Genomic DNA, 23,690 nt, shown 5'->3' with positions numbered 1-23,690 from the left:
GGAATACAGGCATGTTGCCAGCCTGCCCTGTGAGCCATGCCTGTGCAGTGCTTTCCTGTGCTCTCACACCCCTGTGCTGAATTGCACCACTGCTGCTGGGCAGCTCTGCCATGGGATCTGATAATTTGGGATCCTCCTGCATTTCTGGGGCTCTGCCCTCTGTAAACAATCTGCAAGATGACCATCCTTCCCATTGAATTGTGTCCATGTTTTCTCTTGGCCAGGGGCGTGTTTGGGAAGCAGGGATACCAGTGCCAAGGTAAGGTGCTCTGCTCCTGCATGGTGTGTGTGTGTGGGATGTGCTGCTTTGGGAGTGCTTTCCCATGCTGCTGTGAGCTGCTCTGGAGTCTCTCTCTCTCCTCTTCCTCCCCAGGCAGCCAGACCTGTGCTTTTGAGCCCCTGTCTGTTTGCCACTGACATTCCTGCAAACACCTGCTTGTCTGGTTGCTGTTCCATCCTGTGCAGGACCACTCAGTTGCTACATGCAACACCCAGCTGGGCTTGAGGCACCCAGGGTCCCTTCAGGACAGTGCTCAGCTGGTATTGGGACACAAAGTACTCTTCTGGAATGGCCACCCTCCTTTCTCTCCCTTCAACAAATTAGAATTTGGGAGTTTGCACTTTGTGGGCTGGCAGAGCACTTCTGCCTGAATGCATGGTTTGGTTCACTGGGTGTGGAGATGTGTGTGGTGCTTGTTTGCATTTAATTATTGTTCTGCCTTTCCCTTTATTTTGCCTTTCCCTTTTTCCCAGAACTGCCTGCTTCATGGTCATTCAGTATAGCCTAACACAGTCTGTTCCTGGCCAGTATAATAGGGCACTGGTGTCCTGTGAAAGGAATGTATGTAAATGTAAACAAAATGGATATTGCTGTGTGAAATAATCTTCACTGGATTATTATAATATATATTATTATTAATTCTTTCAACAGCATTTTTTTTATATTTTAGAAGCTACAAAGTTGTTTCTGTGTCTGTCACCCATATTTTATATAGACAACTGTTTTCTAGACTGTGTGAATAATCCAGTGCAGAATTTTTGTCGCAGTGGGTTGAAGATACATCTCCAGATCTATTGTAAATTCCAAGCCACCAAGTATTTTTCACATCTGTACTGTGTGCTGATGATGCAGCTGAGCCTTAAGGAGCCCAGCTGGTGGATTGATGTGTTCTGAGTCTTCCAAGGGCTCTTTTCAGTGTTCCTCTTTTATTTCAGTGTGCACCTGTGTTGTGCACAAGCGCTGCCATCACCTCATTGTCACAGCTTGCACGTGCCAAAACAATGCCAGCAAGAACGATGTCAAGGTAAAGTCCTGTTGGTTATTTTGGGTCATCACACTTTGTCTGGGTTGCTGGGGTTGGCCTATAAGAGAATTTACTTTATGCTATCTTTATTCATGGGTTTAAAAGTGGGAAAGAGTGACAGGGACCTGCTTAAAAGCCATGCAATGTCATCCTGTTGTTCTGTCAATGCCATTAACTGCTTGGACTAGCACATGGTTTAAGAAGTCAGGATATCTTCACTGGAAGACATCAATAAGTAGCAAATACAATGTTTTCCTTGGTAATTTTCTTGCGTGGTTAACTGTGGTGCAGTCAAAATCTGGTGTCCAGTTCTTAATGTGGATTTCTCTGGCCAACCACTGGTCTTTGTTTTGCCTCTTTTTTCTTTTCTGATTGCCTGAAGGGCTCATTTAGTTGTTGCTCCACACCTTTGCTCTGTGAAATCCATAATAATAAAGAACCCTTGCATAACTTGTGTTTCTGAAGGTTTTCCTTCTTGCTGGTTTTGGCTGTGTTGGATGGGAGTAACATCCCCACCTAACACTGCCCTGTGCATCGCGTGTCTCGTTTCTGCAACTGGAAATGGTTCAAGAACTGAGGAAAAATCAAATCAAATCTGTTTATTCACGAGGCAGCTCTGTGTTTTGTGCCATGCAATTGCCTTTGTTATTTCTTGCCTCTAAACTGCTGAGCTGAACTCCTTAAAATGACCCCTTGACAAGCCAGATGAAAATGAGTTAAGAAGCCTAAGGGTAGAGTGCAAGTTAAATGGTGAATGTCCTCACCCCTCTCTTGGGATTATGAAGGTTTTATGACACATTTAAACTACTTTAAAAGAAGCCAGAAGTGAGGAGGCACCACTCACCTTGAACTTCTTGTTCCAGTCACACCCCTGACTTTTCTTTAATAGAGTTGTGGGCTCCGCCTCAGCTTTCCAGGATCTACATGTTGAGAAACAAAGTCAAAAGTGATGAATATGCTAAATGTGGACTGCTTTCTTCAGCCGTTGAAACATTTTTTTAAAAGGTGCCCTTGAGATCTGAATGATTCACAATTGGAAAAGAACAGGGTTAAAAAGGGGATTGAGTGCAAGTGATAAAGTGAAATGTGTGCCTGAAAGGCTGTTAGTTACAAGGAGGGCAAAAAGGGGAATGAGAATTTTAGGAAGAGCTGTGAAAGCAGTTCTGTATTAAAATTAATAAAATCAACAGTTTGACCTAAAGTTACATGTTTTTGCATATAGTATGCAAGTCAATAATTTTGAAACTGTGTGATTAAAAAAAATGCTGTAACTCACACTGCAGTGGGATTGGTTTGTTTTGAGGTATTACAATTCTAGCTTGTCTTTAGGAATTTAGATTTGGCTAGGGAGCCCTTATTTAAAATCTGCTTTGCCAGGTAGTCTGGCCTGGCCAGCAAGGAAGGCAGGGCTGGCTCACAGCAGGTGGGGCTGTTAATTCAGTATTCACTTGCTGTAAACCTCAGTGAGGTGATGGACTGGGACATTTTCTGACTGAATTTATTTTCTTAGATTTGCACTCAAATGCCTATATTCAAATGCACACCAGCTTATAAATATGTGTTTGAATTTTAAACCTGTTCTTTCCTTTTGGTGCTGCAGGTGGCTGAACAGAGGTTTGGGATCAACATTCCTCATAAGTTTGGCATCCACAACTACAAAGTCCCAACGTTCTGTGACCACTGTGGCTCCTTGCTCTGGGGGATCCTGCGACAGGGTCTGCAGTGTAAAAGTGAGAAGCTTCTCTCTGTTGCCTCTTCACAAAATACATTTATTTTTAGACTCCTGATGCACTGTGTGGGCTTGGTTTGTGCAACCTTCAGGAGAAAGCTGAGTGATGAATATTTATCTTTGTAAGAGTTAGAAAAAAGGCTGATCTCCTTTTTCATCTCTGCCTGCCAGAAGGACTCTGCTTTGCACTTTGTTTCACTTGCATTGTTAAAAGTATTCTGCTTCCTGCATTTCTATTTTCCCTTTACCTGAAGGTTTTTCCTCAGCTAATGAGACAAGGCAGTGAAAAGGCATCTGAGGGGAAAAAAAGGTCATTGCTTTAGGCTGACTACCCTGCCTATTAATTGATAACTGAGCATGTTCTGGTGTTAAGTTTTTGTTTCAGTGATCCAGATTGTAAAATCCTTGCCTTCATCTCCCACAAGAGGGTGTGTGCGTGCCCATGAGTTAGAGCAAGAATAATTTTTGTTTCCCACTGAACACTGCCTTTAAAACTAGATGCAGGAAAATGCAGGGGACATTTGTTGCAAATTCTGTGGCATTATAAATATTAATTGTACTTACAGACATAGCTGCAATGGTAGTTATGTACCTCAAAAATATGTGCTTATGAAAAGCTGTAGGCAATAATGGCATCCTGCTTGGAGAGTTTGGGGTCTGTTCCTGGTTTTCAAGAGTTTATTCTCTTGTAAGAGTCCTAATTTTGCTTCTATTTAGATCAGTGGCAAAAATCCCTCTAGTGAATCTGGAAGGGTAGACCCAGATGGGTGTATTTCCTGAAGCAGAATTAGTAAATTGCTTCTCAGCAGCAAACCCCTCCAAGTTATTTTAATTGTTCCTTTGCTCTTACTTTCCATTGCCCCTGTCAGTCTGTAAAATGAACGTCCACATCCGATGCCAAGCAAACGTTGCTCCAAACTGTGGGGTGAACTCAGCAGAGCTTGCCAAAACCTTGGCCTGCATGGGTCTGCAGCCAGGAAGCATTTCCCCAAATTCAGTGAGTATTTCTTTTTTTCCTTCTCTATTTAAAGCATTTGCAACTGAGTCTTTTATGGGTGTAGGAGGGGGCAGAGGCTTTCCATAGGACAGGTAATGCTGGGTGGGGGCCTGCAGGAGCAGGTCTGTGGCTTGTGGCAAAGGCCTCCCCTGGAAAATGGATATCTGACATCCAGGTTTTATTCTATGGGTGTTGCTTTGCAATGTGCTTGTGTTTCACAGTGCTGTGACTCTTCAACTTTCAACTTTCATCTGCTTATCACAAATGAGAGGAGAATAAGGCCCCATGACTAATTACTGATCAATATGATTCATGCCATGCATTTTATTTTTTTTATTGCAAATGCTATCTGCATGCATGGCTTGTGATAGAGCAAAAGAGCTCAAGAAGAAGCTTAGTTCCTTCCCCAGCTTTGTTACTTCTTCTGTGTGATTTTGAGGATACCATTTCACTCTTCACTACATCCCTGGCCAAAAATCTGTAGCGCCTGTCAACACAAAAAAAAAAAAATTAAACCCAAACCATAATTTCCAGATGTGGTAAATCTTTGGATACAATTGGCCAGCTATGTTGATAAACCACATCAGGCTGTATCAGCCTAGCAGACTTATTGGGCTGTGCTGCCTCTTTTGATTTCAGTTGGTTTGTAGCAAACTCTTACCCTGCTCTTCCCCTTGTAGCAGTTTGGGGGACAGTTATCCTGGGAGTTACAGGGAAATCCCATATTCCCTTCTCCATTCTGCAAAAATCACTTGTTAATACTTGTTTGCATCATCTGCACATCAAAAGGAGATGAAAACAACAACAACAACAAAATCTGTGTTTGGTGTTTAATGATCTCTTCTTGTTATTCATGACATAAAGGATCTAGGAAAATGCTCAGACTGTGCTGTAAGGACAACCCTGAATGGCTTTAAGCTGAATGAGGGTGGGCTTAGATAATAAATTAGGAAGAAATTCTTTGCTGTGAGCCTGGTCAGGCCCTGCCACAGGTTGCCCAGAGCAGCTGTGGGTGCCCAGTCCCTGGAAGTGTTCACAGTCAGGTTGGATGGGTTCTGAGCACCCTGATCTGGTGAAAGGTGTCCCTGCCCATGGCAGGGATTTGGAACTGAATGATCTTGAAGGTCCCTTCCAACACAAACCTCTCTGTGTTTCTGTGACTGCCCTTGGTTCTTTGCCCATGGTGATGAGTCTCCTGTGCAGAAGGAACTTTGCTGTACACCAAAGTAGTCACAAGATGGAGCTCACGAAGTCCCTGTGACTTTGTCCAGACCAACAAACTGAACAGAAGTGCTCGTTTGTATGCACATGCTTACCTGGAGAGCTGTGAGCAGAGGGCACTGGAGGTTGGCTTGATCTTTCTGACTTCAAAATTAAGAGCTCTGGAAATGTGAGCTGATACTGGTACAACTCCTGAATATGCACCAGCTCACTGCTGGCATGGGAATGAACAGCTTTCCGTCAAATTTGGAGTGGTGGAGCAAGCCAGCAGCCCTAATGTGGAAAAGAGACATGTTTTGAAGTTGGGGTCCCACTGAGCTGGGCTTTGAGTGAGAGTCTTAAAATCAAGTAGAAACATAAGAAATTCACATGAGATCTGCTAGGGTTCCAAATCTCCACAGCCCTTTGCCTATTGCAGAAATTATGCAGTCCTCCTTATTTTGCTGGTGGATAGAAGATTTGGATTTCCCCACTCATTCTCTTTATTTTTTTGTGGGGAGTAAGGATGGAGAGAGTCAACCTTGACTCTTGGGGATGGTCCTGTGCAAGGCCTGGAGCTGGACTTGATGGGTCCTTCCAAACTCAGCATATTCTGTGATTATCTGGGCTGTGCTGGGCAGTGGGTTTCCAGCCCCAAATGCCATGTGAGGAGCTGGTGTTGAGATGTCAGCACAGCCCTGAGCAGCGCTGAGTTTGGCTGGTCACGTGTGGCAGCTGTGTGGTTCTACCAACACAACTTTCTGTCTCTGCAGCCATAAAGTGCCCCTGGAAAGGCCCCAGATACCCTGGTTGGTGGATTGACTGAATCAGAAGTACAATTCCTCTGCAGGCTGACACTTCTTTGCTTTGTTCCACAGAAACTGGTTTCCAGATCTACATTGAAACATCAGGGAAAAGGCAGCCTGAAGGATGGCAACACCATTACTGAAATGTCAGCAAGCAGACTTGGGATCAAAGACTTAACCTTCCTTCGTGTGTTGGGAAAGGGGAGCTTTGGAAAGGTGAGAGTTATTCCTGGCTATTTGGTGAGAAACCACATTCTTTATTTAAGAAGCCCCAAGGCAGCTGAAATGATTTCATAACATGGTGCACAGGCTGTCCAGTGGTACTCCAGAGCAAGTACTAAGTGGTACTTGCTTTGTGCAACAAAGTTGGTTACAGAGAGCAGGGAGAAAAGAGAAAGAAAGCTGACAGCAAAGCGAAGAGCTGGATATCACAAAAAATAAGTTAGCACCTGAAGGAATAGCTGCATGCCAGGGCCTATACCAGGAGCTGCAAGTGTGTGTTAACACCCGTTTGGGCAGCATTTCTTGGAGCATGTAAAGACTTTTTTCCTTTAAAGGCAACAAGGCAGTGGTTTCAAACGTGGTGAGATGGTGGTTTTGTTTCTCTGCTTTGCCAGGAAGATGATGTGAAAGAGTATGTTTGAGTTTTATAACTGAGGAGGGAGGTGGAATGAAAGGCCCTGCTCAGGCAGTTTGTGCTGGCACAGTGGGTGACCTCCAGCCAGGCAGCCCTGTGCCAGACAGGAGCAGCATGTGGGCATGTCTGTCCAGAGCAGCCTGCTGCAGGCATGGTGTGTGTCATTGATTGTACACTGATGCTGACAGGCTGACTCACTTTGGTCCACAAGCCTGGTTGTGAGAAGAGTGACATTTCCAGCCTGGGAAGGTGTGAGAGGCTCTGTGCTGCTCAGACACAGAGGGCTCAGCCCTTGCCCTTCACCTTGGTTTTGGTTTTAGGTGATGCTTGCCAAGACAAAAGAGAGTGGGGAGCTGTATGCAGTGAAGGTGCTGAAGAAGGATGTCATTCTCCAGGATGACGACGTTGAGTGCACCATGATTGAGAAACGCATCCTCTCCTGTTCCAGGAACCACCCCTTCCTCACCAAGCTCTACTGCTGCTTCCAGACTCCTGTAAGTACAGCCCAGGCAGTGGCCAGCCTTCCTCCTGGCACTGGCTGCCATGAGGAACCTTGCTGTGGATTTGGCCCCTGGCCTGGTACCAATGTCCACCTCAGACCCAGGAGAAACCTCTCTGCTCGAGGATGTGTGGCAATGCTCCTCACTCAGGGTCACCAAATGTAGAATTTGCAGGCAGCCCCAACATGGGAAGAGATGAGAATCTTGACTCCATGTTTCAGAAGGCTGATTTATTATTTTATGATATAAATATTATATTAAAAGAAAATTATATACTAAAAACAATAATAAAAAAATAGAAAGGATTTCATCAGAAAGCTAGAAAGGAAAGGAATGATAATAGAATCTTGTGACTGACTAGAGAGTCTGAGACAGCTGGCCTGTGATTGGCCATTAATTAAAAACAGCCACATTAGACCAATCACAGATGCTCCTGTTGCATTCCACAGCAGCAGATAATTGTTGTTTACATTTCATTTCTGAGGCCTGTCAGCTTCTCAGGACAAAAGTCCTAGCAAAAGAATTTTTCATAAAATATATCCCTGACAAGGATGAACGGGGCACTGTGCTTTATTGCACCTCTGACATCTGCTGGGCATTTGGCAAACAAAATCCTGGCCTTTTCTGAGCTGCCTAACAAACTGGTGAGGCACAAAGCCTTTCTTTGTGTCTTCCCTAAAAAATCTCTGTGCCATTGGACATTTCCAAGTGCAAATGTCTGCACACCTGCAGTGTCCTCTGGTTGCTCTGGGATCTCAGGCTCTGCTCTGTTGCTGCCTGAATTTTTAACAAGGCTGTATTTGCATTGAGTTTTCTGCAAACTTTAAGATTGGCACTTGGAACTGGAGGTAGCCTCTGGTGTCTGCCAGCCTTTGTAGACTGCTCAGAACTGAACAAAAGCTCCTTTAGGGGTTACTGGAAGGGTCTTCCTGACAGGGGTGGACACTGAGTCAGATCCACGTATGGTTTGTATTTCTTCTTGTGTAGGGCAGACAGATGGCAGCATTGCTGTGCCCTGTGTACCTGAGTGGAGGACAGGACATGGGCTGAGTGCCTGGCTGGGAGCCTCAGCTGGTGTGGGCGGTGGCTGAGATGGAGGCAGTGGCCACAACCAAGCATGGCAAAGTGAATTTGGGAATCCCTCAGCTAAGCTGTTATTAGGACCAAAGCATTTCATGCAGTCTAGCTCTTCAAAACTGCCTGGGCTCCTTTCCAGTTGCATTTTGTTCTTTGCTAAAGGGCAGTGGAGCTTGTTTTCCTCTTACAAGAAGCAGGAGAAACTTGCCCTTTTAATTGCAGCTTTGCTCCTCCTACATAAACCCAAAATACCTTAAAAAACCAAAAAAAGAGCAGACAAATTTATTCAGCCACCCACCCATTTCTCTTTTCACTGGGGTGATGCAACAGGCAGCTATGGAGGTGAAGAACTGTGCTCATTTAGGGTGGAGCCTTTGGGTAGACTCATCTGATAGAAATGAGTGGTTTGTGCTGGGTTTTATTTAATGCACAGCTCACATGGTTCACAGAGCAGCTGTGCTGTATAGCAGAAATGAAACTTAAAGCTCACTGTTGTCAGTAGTAACCAAAGAAACTTTTATTTTGTGATATTTCAACTTGCAGTGGCTTTCCTGAAATATCAGGAAAGCCATTACTTACTGAATTTGCTTACTAAATTTGCAGTGTGGATGTGAGAGCAGCAAGTGTGCTCCTGGGCTGTGCAGAGTGCTTCTTGTGAATTCAGAGAGGATTCAAGGTCTGTGTGAGCAACTGTTTGTCACATTCAAAAAACCTGAACACAGTCTGCTGTGGGTGCAGGCAGGCTCTTCTGGGCTGCTGGAGTAATTGCAGAGTCTTTTGCAAAGAGGAAGAAAAGGGGAGAACTCAGCCTGTTTAGACTAGCAAATTGAAAGCAAAAAGAGGATCTGATTGATGTCTGCAGATGTCAAGCACTGAGGAGGGAAACAAAGCTGTCAAGATGCTGGTTAAGATTAAATGAGTCTAGACTGGCCATGGGTACAGTTAGACTGGAAATTGAAAGGAGGTTGCTAAGCAGAAGAGCAGTCTGGAACAGGAGTTTCTGGACCAGCTTGTCATCAGAGGAGCAGAGGGAAGAACCCCTCAGCCCTTGGTGCCCTGAACACAGAGCTGGTCACTCCTTGAAAAGGTGCCAAAGGAGTGGTGCTTGTGTAGCAGGACCCTGCTATTTCCAGTCTCTCCTGGGTTCCTCTTTCACTTGAATCCCACTTCCCCTCTGCTGATAAACAACACAGAAAAGGGAAGCACTTCTTACAGAAAAAATGCAGATTTCAAATTGAGGTGGTTCGTGACATCTTTTGCCCATGGTCTGCAGTCAGTGACACCAACTTCAGTCCAGAATAACCAGGTTTAAATTGTTTATAAAAGCACAATTAAACCCCTTTGCTATAGCAGAGAAATTATTGCAACAGCAGGGTATTCACTGGTCACATCCTCCCAGGAAGGCTTAACCAGGCTGATACAAACTTGGGGTTTCTGCTAATTGCTTATATGGCATGGGGATATCCCTTAGCAAGACCTTGGCAGAAAAAGATATCTATATATAAAAAACATTATAGTTATGAAAAGAGAAACCACTTATTCCAAATGTCATCCTGCAGCCATGTTTAAACATGTATGGACTTGGGAGCATGGTAGCACAAATACCCAGTTTGCAATTACATGGAAACCACATCACATGTATCACAGTTACAGCCCAGACACTTAAAATGTGGTATTAATGGTTCATGTTATAAAAAACCCCCACAACTCCAGTCTGCCATGGAGACCCTGGATACATAATGACCTACAGGACCTGCCTTTGGGAATTTTTCAAGAACTGGCCACTTTGAGGCCTCTTACCATTTGCCAAGACCAAGTCAAAGCCTGATCCCATAAGATCAGGACAAGCTGGGACTGACTGGCAGAGGAGCAGCCCAACTGGAAGGCAGACAGGGCTGATGGTAAGTGCCAGGTTCAGCCTGAGCCAGCAGTGCAGCCCCATGGAATGTGAGCTAAATGATGGACCAGGCTGCTTCAGGAGCTTGGAAGAGTCATTATCCATTCTGCCTGGCACTGGTGAGGCTGCACCTGACACAGGGGTGTCCAGTTACAGCCTCCCTCATCCCAGTTCAAAAGGAAATCATGGAAACTCCAAAGGAAGGCTCTTGGAAGTACCTGAGATGCTGCTGCAGTTTGAGGACAGAGCACTCATAGGATCTCAGAATGTGGCTGGATCCAGAGGCACTTGAATTCTGTTTCTTTTACAATATCCCAGCCAAACCAGCAAACGCTTTCCCTGGCTTAAGCAGCCTGGGGGTGACTTTAACAGCCTGGGACATGTCTGTGCAGCACAGTATGATGTTGTGTGGTGCCAGGAATGCAGCATTGTTCCAGGGGTGCCCCATCCCTGGAAGTGTCCAAGGCCAGGCTGGATGAAGCTCTGAGCACCCTGATCTGGTGAAAGGTGTCCCTGTACAGGAGAGGAGGGGGTTGTAATTAAATAATCTTTAACATCCCTTCCAACCCAAGCCATTCTGTGATTCCATGATTAGCTGAGCAGGCACAAGTACCTGAAACAGCAATGCATTACCTGAGCTCATCTATACTGCTGCTTTTTCTGCTTGCCTATTTTAGAGCTGGCTGAGGTTTTTCTGAGCTTACATTAGCCCCTGATGGTTTCCAGAAAGGTTTTCTGTTCTCTTGTGCTGCCTCTGTGCTCAGTGTGAGCCTGCCCCAGTCTCAGCTGCAGCCCCAGTGATGCCCTCCAGCAGGGGCAGCTTTATTTGCCCAGGGTGGGCTCCAGGCACCACCTCACTCTATCAGGGCTGAATCCTGCAGCCACTAGGTGGTAGGAGCTGCAAGGGCTGTCCCTGCCTGCTGTGGGTCACAGTTTTCAGAGCCTAAAGATGAAATATCAGCAGCTCAGAGTGCTGGCAGAGGCTGGATGGAGCCATCTGTGTGTCCAGCACTGGGCTGGGCAGTTTTGGACTTGCACCTCTGGATTCCTTTCCTATGAAAGACAAGGAAGGAGTCCAGATGCTCCATTGCAGGGGGGGGGGGTTTAAATCCTGCTTCAGCTGCATCTATAGGAGGTCTTTCCTGCTCACCACCTCTCTGGTTTTTTAAATTTTACAATTTTTTTAATTGAAGGCCTTGCTCTGGGAGCTTTCCACTTTGCTTAAGCCATTTACCTCTGCTTTTTCTAAGGCCTTAGAGTAATTCTTTAGTGCCAGAGAGGATTATGCTTCTGTTCCAGTAATCTGTGAGTTGCTGACAGGTGCTGGGACCTGTGGATAATCGTGGATCCTTCATTGGGGGTGACAAGCACCAAAAAGTGTTTGTTTCCTTTTACCTGACCCTGGTGTCATCCAACACTCAACAATACTGTCCTAGGAGGGGTGAAAGAGGCTATAGGTATAAATAGCTAAGTCAGTAATATAATCCTGGGGAATGTGAATCCTGGAATGTTTTAATTAAAATCAGTTTGCAGTAAGCAGGTCCTGTCTTTGGGGTTTAGGAGCCATCCTTCCTGCACAGGTGGTTTGCTTTTAAATCCTTTTGTCTCCACTCATATGCATGAGAATGAAGAGGGCTGGGGGAGATCAGCTTCCCATGCCAATAGTGCTGAATAGCTTCTGGTTTTAGGTTTATTGCCCTTATCCCTTTTCTCATGACCAAAGGGTCCTTCCAGGGGACTGTCCCCCAGGCAATGCTGTTCCCAGCACTGGCCCCATCAGCCAGCCTGATCATTATATGGATTTGCTTTCCCTCTGGCTCTGCTGACAGTTGCTGAGGCTCAGAGCCTGCCCCTGTTGTTCCAAAAATAGTGAGAGAGGAGCACTTGGCAGCAGGCTGTGATTTTCTATAACGAGAGTCCTTCAAGATAATGATGAGCAGGGGTGCTCTGCAAGCCAGGCAGGACTGGCCTGGGACTCCAGGACAGCACAATCATGGAACTGCTCCCATTTTACAAGGGCAGCTGCTGCTTGGCACCCAGCTTTTTGTCCCCGTTTCTGGCTGAGGGCTCATGGCATGCTCTCAGCATGGAAGGGGAAGGCTTCTCCACATCTCCACTGGCTCTTGGGGCACTCAGGCAGTTCTGCCAGGGTCAGCGTGGTCATCTTGTCAAGGGTTTAGAGAGATGAGCCTGTGTTTCACCTCCAGAAGTGCTAGAGCTGACCTGGGGCCTTCAACAGGAGCATCATTTTCAAGTGAAGGCCCACAAGCCAAAGTGCTGGGACTGAGAGGTGGCAGCTCACTCCCCCCTGTCCCCAGGTGCCACAAGGGAGTCTAAGTGCCCTTTCATGTCCAGGGGAGTTCTCAGTCGTGGATCCCCCTGGGGGATCTCCAGCATCAGCCTGGTTGTCCACCAACCACTCCAGCATCACCAGATGGGCAGAGCACAGGGCAGAGCCCGGTGTGGTGCAGGTGAGGGAGGCTGGAGAGGCAGTGACAGCTTTCCTGGGGCTCTGGGAGATGAACAAGTGCCCTGACACAGACCTTGGAGTGTGCTGGTGGGCGTTCAGGAAGCAGTGAGGCCTCTTTGATGTTCTCTTTGAAAAGCTCTGGGAGGGAGCCCTTTGGGAGCAGAGGGGATGGCTTTGATGCACTCCCAGGCTCTGAACCCCCTGCATTCCCTCTGTGGCACGTTGAGGAGGCACAGCTCCATGTGTACATTCACATGACAGACAAATGCACTTCTTGGATGCTTTTCTGCAGGCATTGAGGCTTTTTCTCTTATTCTTGAGAGTTGGCACCTGTGTTAGCCCCAAGCCACACTGCTGGAAGGCTTTGCAAGTCAGGCTGGAAGGAGCTGCAGTTGTTCTTTACCTGGGTTGGCAGGTTGGTTTTTGGGGGGTTCTTGGACAAGGAGGGACAGGGGAATTTCCTGTCTCCCCCTTCACTCTCCAGTGCAGATCCTGCAGCTGTGTGCAGCGTGTCCTTGTGTTGGCTTTGTGACCACAGCAGGGACAGCCAGTTTCTGCTTTCCTCTGGCTCCTGCCTAGCACAGAATAAAGCCAGGCTGGTTGAAAGTGCATCTTCCTGTGGTTTGACAGTGTCCACATCACCAAAACCCCCTGATGTGTTTGCTGGCACTCTGGTTCCAGGTGTCAGTAAACCTGACGTGAGAGGCCTCTGCAGCCTGCTCAGAAAATCTCTGCTTTTTCTGCCATCTGCAGTGCCTCCTTGCAGTGGTCACTTTGCTGCAGGAACATTTGAGGCCAGGGGGCTTTTTGCAGGCAGGAGGTGAAACAAGATCAGACTGACATTTGTGACTCTAATCTGTGAACTTTGCTGGATGTCCACGCTCGGGGTGCGCACTGGGGCAGTGAGAGCTGAGGTGAAAACAAGAGCTGCAGGCTTGGAAGGGTCAGCTGCCATCGTCCTGTCGTAGCCCCCAGTGTAACTTTCTGACCCCACATGGTTGAGGGACTTTGGATATTTGCATTTTCATGAAGCTGATAGAAATGCCTGTCTCCATCTGCAGTGGCTTAGGGGAGAGACTGTAGCTTGGACAGATCATCAAGCTCACTGCAAGGGTAGCCCAAATATGTTGCCTATGGTTAGCCACAGTATGTGAAACTAATGGTTTTTGTCCTTAAAATCAAGGAAGTTGTGGCTTAAAAAGAGATCGGAATGGAAGCAGCTCTCAAGCAGCCCTGAGCAAGCAAGTGCCAGTCAGTATTGGGGAGGAAGGGGAAGAAAAAAACAAAGACAATCTAAGCTCAGAGAAGAGGTAACTAACTGAGGTGTGAGCCACTGGTGCTTTAGCTTTCAGTCTCTTTGAATCCATATTGATTTACAGGTGATATTTAAGGTGAGAAGGTGATTCACAAATCCTCACAGCAAGCTGTTTCCAAGTGGCTTTTGGGTGTTTTGGCACTCTTAATTTTTGTGAAGACCTTTGGCTGAGCTTGTAGAGGTCTCTTGCCTTCCCTAGCCCTGCCTGAGCCAGCAGATATTGCAGAGCTCAGTATTTTGTAAAATGAGAAGAGCTGTTGCAGGTTGGTTGCTCTGAACTGAAAACACCAATTTCAGTAGCCTTTTTGAGCTGAGAGTTGTAAAAAAAGAAGTGGCATTTACAGGGCTATTCTCTCCTGAGACACCAAGATGCCAGCTGAGGGATGCAGATGACCTTTAAATCTTTGATTAACAGGTAATGTCTATAGTGTCATACACTAGTTCCTTATTTCTCAATTTATTCCCCTCTAAGTTCACTCAGTCCTTTGATTTTTTGTAATCTTTGAGGTGGGAAGAAGTATTTCTTTTCTTTACCATTTTAAAAGGTCTGAGAGGGAAGATTTTGTGTTCCTTCTTCTTTCAATTTGTTTTGTATCCTTTTAATATTTCATTTTAATTATGCTGAAAGAGTCTTTTTGTTTTTTAATTAAGATTTAAAAAACAGACTTTTTTTACATAGTTGATTGGCTTGTCTGAGTTTTGAGGTTTTTTCTAATTTGGGTCTGGTTTAAAATTGAACAGGTACAGGTGAACAGGATAACCATCCTTTTGCACATATGGTGTGTAAAAGTTTCTAGTGAAAAGATGAGCTGATAGTGTAACACTGCTGTGAATTAGGCTGCCTTGCAGGGAGGGGATAAGGAGGAAGGATGTGTGTATGCTTCACTTCAATACCCCAGAAGATGCATTGTTCCAGACAAATGACTGAATTTGCCTGTTACAAAAACTCTCCAGCGTATGAGTTTGACATTTCAGCCAAGTGGTTGAGAAAATAGGAGCAGGAATTTGGAGGATGCAGTTAGATTTGGGCTCGTTTCTTTTGGTTTTTTTTCCCCTGGGGCAACCCACAACCCCCTCAGCCCATCCTGGTTTGTGGTTATCATCCTTGAGCTCCTCTGGAATGAGCTGGGTGTTGATGTGCACTGTGCACCCGAGTGCCAGGGCCACCTTCACCCCCAGGGACCCTGCAGAGTTTATTATGCAAGTGCCAAGAGCCAATCTATGATTCTCTGGGCCATGTGTATGTGCCTTGCTGCTGTGGCCTCAGAGGGAGCCTTGTGGTGCCCACTGTCAGCAGTGCCAGTGATGGGGTGATAACCAGTGATAGCTGCCTCATTTAGCTTGGGAACTCTTAATTAAAGGACCTAAAAACGAACTTGGTGTGGGGAAGTGACCTGAGATTCTCAGAAATGTTCTCACCAGCTGCTCAGCCCAGCGGAGACACCACAAGCACCTTATGCCCATTCTGAGCTGGCTTAATTTCCACTGCACCTTCTTCTAGCTTAAAAAACCACCCAAAACCAGCAGAAGAAAGAAACCTTCCCTTTCTTAGCCTTTCAGCTGCATCACACAGTGAGCCCTCATCTGGGTAACCCCAGGGCTGTGTGTGCTGTCTGTGGCTTGGTTCCCTGAGGCAGAAGTGGTTCCTGGGGCTGGCAGCACTTCTGCAGCCACTGGAGCAGGGAGGAAGAGCAGCTCCACAGAGCAGCTGGCTGTGAAACCTGCTGCCTCTCTGTCTGGGACTCCTGGGCCACATGGGCTTCCTTCTGAGCCAGCATGGGGCAGAGCTCTTCCTTTATGTAGTGGCTGTGATTTGAAACCAAAGGACCAAATCTTCCCCTGACATCAGTCACTGCCTTGCTCCGCTGCAGTCGAGCGAGAGCGGCTTCGTCTGGAAATTTGGGGCTGAGCTCATGAGGTCTGCTCTTGTGCTCACACACGTTTGTGTAAGGGTTGTTGTGGTGGCTGCTTTGTGGTGGGGCTGTTCACAGGACACCTGTGATGCTCCTTGGGTTTGAAACCATGTGTGACCCCCCTGGATAGCCTGTTCTCCCTAACCCTTGGAGCTGGGAGCAGCAGTAGCTCCTGGGGTGCAGGGCTGCCTTGGCCCAGGGCTGGGTATGGAGGGGAGGCATTTCCAGCAGGAATTCATAGAATCTGTGTATTCTATTGTGAAGGCCTGGCTATGGAATCACAGACTCATGGAATAGGCTGAATTGGAAGGGATCCATCAGCAGCACTGAGTCCAGCTCCTGGCCCTGCACAGAGTCCCACCCTGTGCTGAGGGCATTGTCCAAACCCTCTTTGAGCTCTGCCAGGCTTGGTGCTGTGACCATTGCCCTGGGAGCCTGCTCAGTGCATAACCATACACTCTGGGTGCCCACTCTGGGTGAAGAACCTTTTCCTCATATCCAACCTAAACCTCCCCTGACACAACTTGAGGCCATTCCCTCAGGTTCTGTCACTGGGCACCACAGAGATCAGTGCCTGCCCCTCTGCCTCCCTCATGAGGATGCTGAAGAACCACAGTGAGGGAGGGGAAGCACTTCCAACAGCAATTCACAGAATCTGTGAATGCTGTGGAGGGATGGGCATGGAGGCACTTCCAGCAGGAATTCATGGGTTCTGTGGAGGATGGGCATTTCCTCACAGAGCAGCATCTAAGAGTGGGGCATTACTGTGTTGGTCCTACAAAAATAAATATTCAGTTACAAGCCTGTGTCTTATTCCTCCTTCAGATCCTGTGCTTTGCAGTGCCTTGACCCAGATCCAGATGGCCCCTTGCACTGCTGGGGAGTTGGACATGTGGCTTTCTGGAGCCCAGTGCTGAGAAATCATGGTTTATTTGCTTGCTCTCAGCAAGACTTAGGGCAGATCTGCTTTGTGTGGGGGTTGTGGACCACGAAGGGAGAACATTGGGAACACTGAGAGAGCCTGCCAGCTCTTGTAATTATCTTGTAATGATTTGCTTGCAAGCTCCCTAAGCCCTGCTACTCTTTTTGGAAACAATAATTTTTCTCTGGGAAGCAGTGACACAGCTGTGTCTGTTTGGGGATGATTTGGAAAACCTCCCTTCTGCTCTGCAAAGCATAAACTACCAAAACAGGGGGAAATGACTCTTTTCTTGGGGAAGCCCTTTGGCTTCAGTGAACTCAGATTGAGCCCAAAGCCGATTTTCTAAGGAGTTGTGTGCATGAATTATTTCCAAAAAGATCAAATGCAAACTAAGCGGAATTCCTGAGCCAGGCTGATTTTTTTTTGTGGGGGAAAATTGGAGCCTTGTGATTTGTAATAAGGTCCTAGGAGGTCTTGTGTGGGTTATAAATGGGACTTCTAAGTAGAAGAGGGTAGAAGTTGGCCATCACACTGCTGGTTTTGGGCACAGGGAGAAGAAGGATGCTCTTTAAATAAAATCTGGATTTTTTTTTCCTTCCCCTGTAATGACAAAGAAAAAAAGGTATGAGGATCCAGAGCAGCTTTTAGAGCTGATGGGGACAAAGGGCTAAAGTGATGCTTGAGATGGATTTTAGTGTTTGCAAGGGGCAGTAACCAGTGTGTGGGTTGTCCTTCTTGGTGGCTCTTGCAGTCAGGAAATTTCTTCAAGCCCCACAAAACCCCCTAAGACAATGAACAAATATAATGGGTGTATGTAGCTGCTGTCAGCCACTGCTGTGCTTCCAACAGCCCCTGCCCTGTTAATGGGTGAACAAATAGGGGTGGAAAACTGAAATGAAAAGAAATAAATTTTTAGAAAAGCCAAGAAAAATAAAAAAAGACAGCTCTCTGGCGTGAAAATGGACAGGATTAATCTCTGCATGCAGGTTGAAAGAAACCTGCTTGATCCCATGGATTTTATTTCCTCCAAGTGTTTTTTTAATTTACAGTAACAATTGCTCTGAGAGTTTATTCTTCCTGATCCCAGGCCAGGAGTGGTGCAATGTGATTTCCTCCTGTGGCTGCCACTTGCTGCGAAGCCTTTGGTGTCTCTGTTTCCTGTTGACTCAAATGCTCCTTTCTTACCACGTCAAACAGAGACACCACATCAGGCTGACTTCTGGGCAAAGCACAGTAGAAAATAGACATGTGAGGAGTTCCAGCATTGGGCCCTGTCAAAAAACAATCCAGCTTTCAACTCCTCCTAATTCCCACTGATAGTCCCCAAGAAAGGAGGAGATGCATAACTGACTCTTAGGTCAAATTTGCAAGTGTCTGAACTATCTGCTGTCTTAAGATCTACTTTTCCTGGCCCTTTCTTAAGTTATTTACTCTGTCTTATTCTTCTGGCTGCAAATTGCTTTCTTTTTTTCGTCTTTCCTGTTCATCTTGCTCCCTCCTTCTCTCCTTCCCTCTTCTCCTTTCTTCCTCCTGCCCTTTCTTTCCTCTCTCTTCTCCCCTTTTTCCCCCCTTTCCCTCCAGCTCCCTCCTTCTTTCCCCCTATTTTTCTTTCCTTCTCCTCATCTTTTTTTTTTAAATTTTAATAGGATACCACTGTTTTTTTATTTCTTAATGATTCCTGGGAGAGTGGTTGGTCTTCCTTAAGAGTAAAAATGGAAGGGTTTTCCTGGCTTCTAGATGATTTTCCCCAAAGGATGGTCATTAGTGCTGATTTTCCAAATGCCTATTGCCAGGCATGTAGCTGACCAGTGCACTAATGCTGCATTATAAACCAGTTGCAAAACCCATCCTGGTCTTTTCTTCAGCAGCCTGTGGGGTTTCTAAGTGTTAGGAAAGTGGGCAGACAATAAGCTGGACCTCCTTAAAATAAATTGAAAAAAAAATTCAAAGCTGCAGTAACCCAGAGTTCTGTATCTATGCTTGACCAGTGAAATGAGTCCATGGGTGGGTGTGACCATGTAACACATGCAGTTCTATTTGCTCAGGTTTGCAGTTAGTCTGAAGCAAAAGCAATTTTTAGAAAAAAAGCTGCTAATTCCATGGCAGCAGTGATGTGAATTTTAAAATCTGCTGTTTGGGTGCTTACCTGAACATTTGAGAAAGAAACAGTGTCTTTCTGTAAGCATCTAAAGATGAGTACAGCCAGAAGTCTGAGCTGGGCCATGGAGTTTTTCCTGCTCTGGAGAAGCTGAATATACATGTTTTAGGATAGAAAGTTTTAATTTTGTTTCCCTGAAGGTCACCTTTAAGGAAAGAGTAGAAAATCCATGTGTGTTCCCCTAAGTGCATGCATGTTTATACAGGCATATGTATCACTTACATAAATACACACACCATCCCTCACCAGGCTGCTGGTAAATTAAATTGCTTCCTGTTGGGGATCTGGCAAGAAGGATTTCTTTTTAAGTATGGGCTTGAGGAGATGCCTGGACAAGCTGGGCTAGATAAGCATGTGTCATGTGGAGAGATCAGCGAGGAAGGAGGTGGGAAAGAATAACAAGATGTAAAAGCTGGCCTGACTGGAGAGGCAGGGGTGATACCTGTGCTGCAGGCAGAGGAACAGGCAGGCACAGCACAGCCAGGCTGAGTTTCACCTTCTGCAGTGAAGATGTGGCATTGGAGGGCTGATGTGGGCTGAAGAGCCAAGGCTGGTGATGGGTTTGCACAGTTCATGCTGCTCTGGCTCAGACTGCTGCCCAAACAAGCCAGCTCAGGTGTCTTTCAGTGCCCTCTCATAAAGACAGAGTGAAACAATGAGGTGATGTTGTCTATATGGACTGGAGATAGAGTTCAGCACATGGCCTTGGTGCTGCAGGAGTGTGTGAGAGTGCTGGGAGCTGTGGTGAGGCTGCACCTCAAATTCTGCATTCGCTTTGGGACCCTCACTGCAGGAAGGACATTGAGGTGCTGGAGTGTGTCCAGGGAAAGACAGAGGAGCTGGGCAAGGTCTGGAGCACAAGTCTGATGAGAAGGAGCTAGGGGAGCTCAGCCTGGAGAAAAGGAGGCTCAGGAGTGACCTTCTGGCTCTGCACAACTCCTGACAGGAGTGTGGAGCCAGGTGGGGGTCAGGCTCTGCTCCCAGAGAACAAGGGACAGGACAAGAGGAAATGGTCTGAAGTTGCACCAGGGGAAGTTTAGATTAAATATTAGGAATGATTTATTCACTGAAAGGGTGGTCAAGCTGCCTGGAACAGTCTGCCCATGGCAGTGGTGGAGTCACCATCATTGAAGGTATTTAAAAGAAGTGTAGATGTGTGGCACTTGGGGACACGGTTTAGTGGTGGGCTTGGCAGAACTGGGTTAGTATTTGATGGTCTCTAAAGGTCTTTTCCAACCCAGATGAGTCTATGATTTAATGATCTTTACCTTGTGGAAGGAGCCCCAGAGGAGCTATTGGGCAGAGCCCAGGGTGGCTGTGTGAAGAAGGCTGTCCTCGTGTGTTACAAGCCATTTGCTTTCCTGCTCGTGTCCATTGAGAAATGAGGGAATTTCTGGTTGTTTTCCTTCTGCCATGTGCATCTCAAGATGTTAATACCAGTAGTCATTTCAAGCTGGCTGGCTGCCAGAAAGTGGAGCACGACAATGCTTATCCTCTTAAACTTAGAGAGGGTTTAAAAGTAGCTTGTAGGTAATTAGCATCAGACCTGGCAAGAGGCTTGTGGGAAAGAAGGGCAAATATTACCATTAAAAGCCTGGCTGATGCCAGTTGAATTCTGTGCCTGTTTTCCAATCTGCTTGTTCCTGATATTCAGAGAAAAACTCTAACAACAAATACTGAAAGTCCTGAAACAATTGCTGAGAGGAATTTCTGAACTGGACAGCAATTCCAGGGTTTATTTTTGTGCCAAATCTCTCTGTGTCCTTCCTCTCACAATCAAGTGAAATCATGTGAAAGCCCTACTCACTGTGGAGCACACAGCTTAAGCAAGTGCCTTCCTATCTGTAGGCTTTTGCAAAAGCCAGAACAAAGCCAAAAAAGAAACCTCAGAGACCAACAGCTGTGGTTAATGAACTGAACTTCATCAAACAGGTTGCTTTTCTGCTCAGCAGAAACTTTTATTTATGTTTCGTGCTTATCAGTTCCTCTATTCCCCAGAGGTGTCTGCAGGTTAGTCAGAGGAAAGCTGGAACCTGAGGGCCCTAAAAGCTCCTGCCATGCAAGTGTATGGGAGGAAATCCCATCCTGGAAAACTGCCCACATTCTCCAGAAATAATGTTGGGATATCCTCGAGACAATGTTGTGCTGTTGTGGTGAAGCTGCAGTCTGGTTATGCACATTGTGTTATGGAGTAGCTTTCCCCCAAGATCTGGGGTGTTCCCTAGGGAGTGATTTTTTGCAGATTTCTCTTGTGCCACTCAGAGGCTAAGGATAATTCAGAAAAACCCAATGGAGCTGATTACTGATGAGCATGCACTAACATGCCCAATCCACATGTGAACAGGAATTCATTTCACCACTGGGGTTAAAACTTCTGGGAGGAGTGCAGGGCAAGGAGATACCAACAGATCTTCCTGGCATTGATTTGATTTTTCCTGAAAAAATCAGTCTTTTCCCTCACTCACTGTCTCATGCTTACTGTGGGATTCACATTCTTTGAACCTGAGAGAAGCAAAGACAAGAATTATCAAAACAATTCTTATCTCATTGGCTGCTTCTGTGTTGTGCCAAAGTAGAATGCATTTTCTTTATTTTTTTTACCCAAAGTGATGGTGTTTTGCTTCCTTGACCTGTCAGGGCCAAGTGTGTGTGTCTTGGGACTGTCAGCTGACAATCATGAGATTCTGTGCAGTTAAATTAAGTTGGGTGCTTTGTGCAGAATCAGTTTAGATGTAATTTAATATAGTGTAATATAATTTAGAATAATATAGTATAATAAAATAATTAATTAGCCTTCTGATATCAGTGGAGTCCTCCTCAACATTCTCTCCCCCTCATCAGGATTGCTCTGTTTTTCTGATAGCTTATTTAATGTTTTTTTGGGAGAAAATAGTTTTGCTAAGGCTTTTCCAAGCCTGAGTGAGGCTGTGATTAATGCTGTTCATGTTTGCTGTGTCTGCCTGTGTGTAGGATCGCCTGTTCTTCGTGATGGAGTTTGTCAATGGTGGGGATTTGATGTTCCACATCCAGAAGTCGCGGCGCTTCGACGAGGATCGGGCTCGGTTCTACGCCGCAGAAATTATTTCAGCCCTCATGTTTCTCCATAGCAGAGGCATCATTTACAGGTGAGCTCTGCATTCGTGGCTTCCCTTTGTCTGAGCCCCATGGCTGAGATGAGAGTTGGAGTTTTCTGCTTGGATAAAGAAATGTCACTTGATGCCCACCAGGAACAAGTTGTCAGCCAGGGTCACTGTGCCTCCACATTCCATCTGCACGTTGGCCAAGGTGCACCACTTTCCAGGGGGGAGGGAAATTTATGGGCAGGCATTAAATGAAACCTTCCCAGATTTTCTGCAGGGATCCTTCTGGATGTAGGGATCTGCTGCTTTGCCCACAGTGTGCCATGTTATTTCAAGGCTAATAACGTGCTGGTCACACCAAAGCCTGTTCTTCCCTGCAGTAGCTACTGTCTTTAAACCCTATCTATTTCTCATACCTATTATTCAGTGCCACTCATCTCTGCCACTAAAAGTGTTTTCATTCCTGCCATGCTCCTACAGCAGGAGTTTTTCCTTCCTGCCCATGTCTGGCATCTTCGTGTTTGCAGCAGGATTGGAGCATTGTTGCCTCCATGCGTCAGCCTCCACCCGAGGTCTCAAGGCTCTTCTCAGGAAGCTGTTTCCCATACATAGCTCTCCTTTGTTATTTGTCATTTTTCTGTGCTCAGGGGGGCAGTTTGGTTATATTTTTTCCTTTCTGTGCTGCTGAAGTGGTCCCCTGTCAGTTGAAGCATAAGGGCATAGGGCAGCCAGCATGGATCAGAGCCAAGGTTGCTGTGAAGGCCAGCAGCACCATTTGACCAACATCCTCCCTCATGCCCCAGAGGCAGAGCAAGGCCTCTTCTGGGATGGAGTAGGACAGCTGGAGCAGGGAGTTGTCAGCACTGAGACAGTCTGGTTGTACAGAAAGGTTTCTTTCTGCCATACTTCACACAACACCTCTGGAATCCTTGTGCCCAGAGCGCTGGGGAGGAGGAACAGACTGTTGTTTTCTTTGGAATGCTCTTATCTGGAATCCAGCAGCAAAGCATGTATTTTTGAGCATGGCCTGCTGTAGCCCTGCTCAGTCCCACTTGTGGCATGCCAGCACTGCAAAGAATAATGTCAAGGCTCTCTTTTTTGCTGCTTGGTTCCAGTTGTACTGCTGGGATCCAGAGCTGGGTGCAAGATGGGACCAGTTCCAATCCCAGTGCAGCTCTGTTAATGCCATTTCTGTGGGCTGGGCCAAATGTCCTCTGATTTGGGACACAGTTTAACCCAGTCTGTAGGACATCCTCCCATGACAGGTAAACTCATGTTTCAACTCAAAAATCCAGAATAGCTGAGGGCTAAAGTGACCAAAGGGCTGGGGACTGTCAAGGGGCACTTTCCTCTCTGATGGACACATGATAGGATCAGCCAAGTAAAAGCAGCTTCTCTGTCTCTTCCTAGCTTGAGCTGCAGTAAGAAACAGATGGTCAGGTGAGGACAGAGAATATTAAAATATTTTTAAGTATGAACTCATGTGACATAATTGGTACAGTGAAATAGAGAAGGAGTGTCATTTTAATATTCTCCATGTCCTGAGAGCCTGAGGATGAGTAGTGATATATACCCTATGTATCAAGCTCCTGAAGCACAGTGATTGTCTGTATAGAATAGCAAATCTCCTTACTCTACAGCTGGATTTCAGTCTAATTCTTCCCTTGTGAATAATGCCAGCCACT

At 46.2% G+C, this 23,690-nt stretch overlaps 1 protein-coding gene across 1 annotated transcript in view; it reads left to right on the top strand.

The window, feature by feature from the left end:
* Positions 1–23,690, top strand: part of PRKCH (protein kinase C eta) — a 114,458-nt gene that overhangs the window by 47,971 nt on the left and 42,797 nt on the right. Inside the window, exons 4-10 of the mRNA XM_058025971.1 lie at positions 225–259; positions 1,216–1,304; positions 2,905–3,034; positions 3,903–4,030; positions 6,109–6,252; positions 6,994–7,167; positions 21,896–22,050. Coding sequence (XP_057881954.1) covers positions 225–259; positions 1,216–1,304; positions 2,905–3,034; positions 3,903–4,030; positions 6,109–6,252; positions 6,994–7,167; positions 21,896–22,050 — 855 coding nt within the window. The remainder of the gene's footprint in view (positions 1–224; positions 260–1,215; positions 1,305–2,904; positions 3,035–3,902; positions 4,031–6,108; positions 6,253–6,993; positions 7,168–21,895; positions 22,051–23,690) is intronic.

Source organism: Melospiza georgiana, chromosome 6 (assembly GCF_028018845.1).
Source record: "Melospiza georgiana isolate bMelGeo1 chromosome 6, bMelGeo1.pri, whole genome shotgun sequence".
Taxonomy (NCBI): Eukaryota; Metazoa; Chordata; class Aves; order Passeriformes; family Passerellidae; genus Melospiza; species Melospiza georgiana.
The sequence above is the reverse complement of the archived record's forward strand: the minus strand, read 5'-3'. Positions and strand labels throughout refer to the sequence as shown.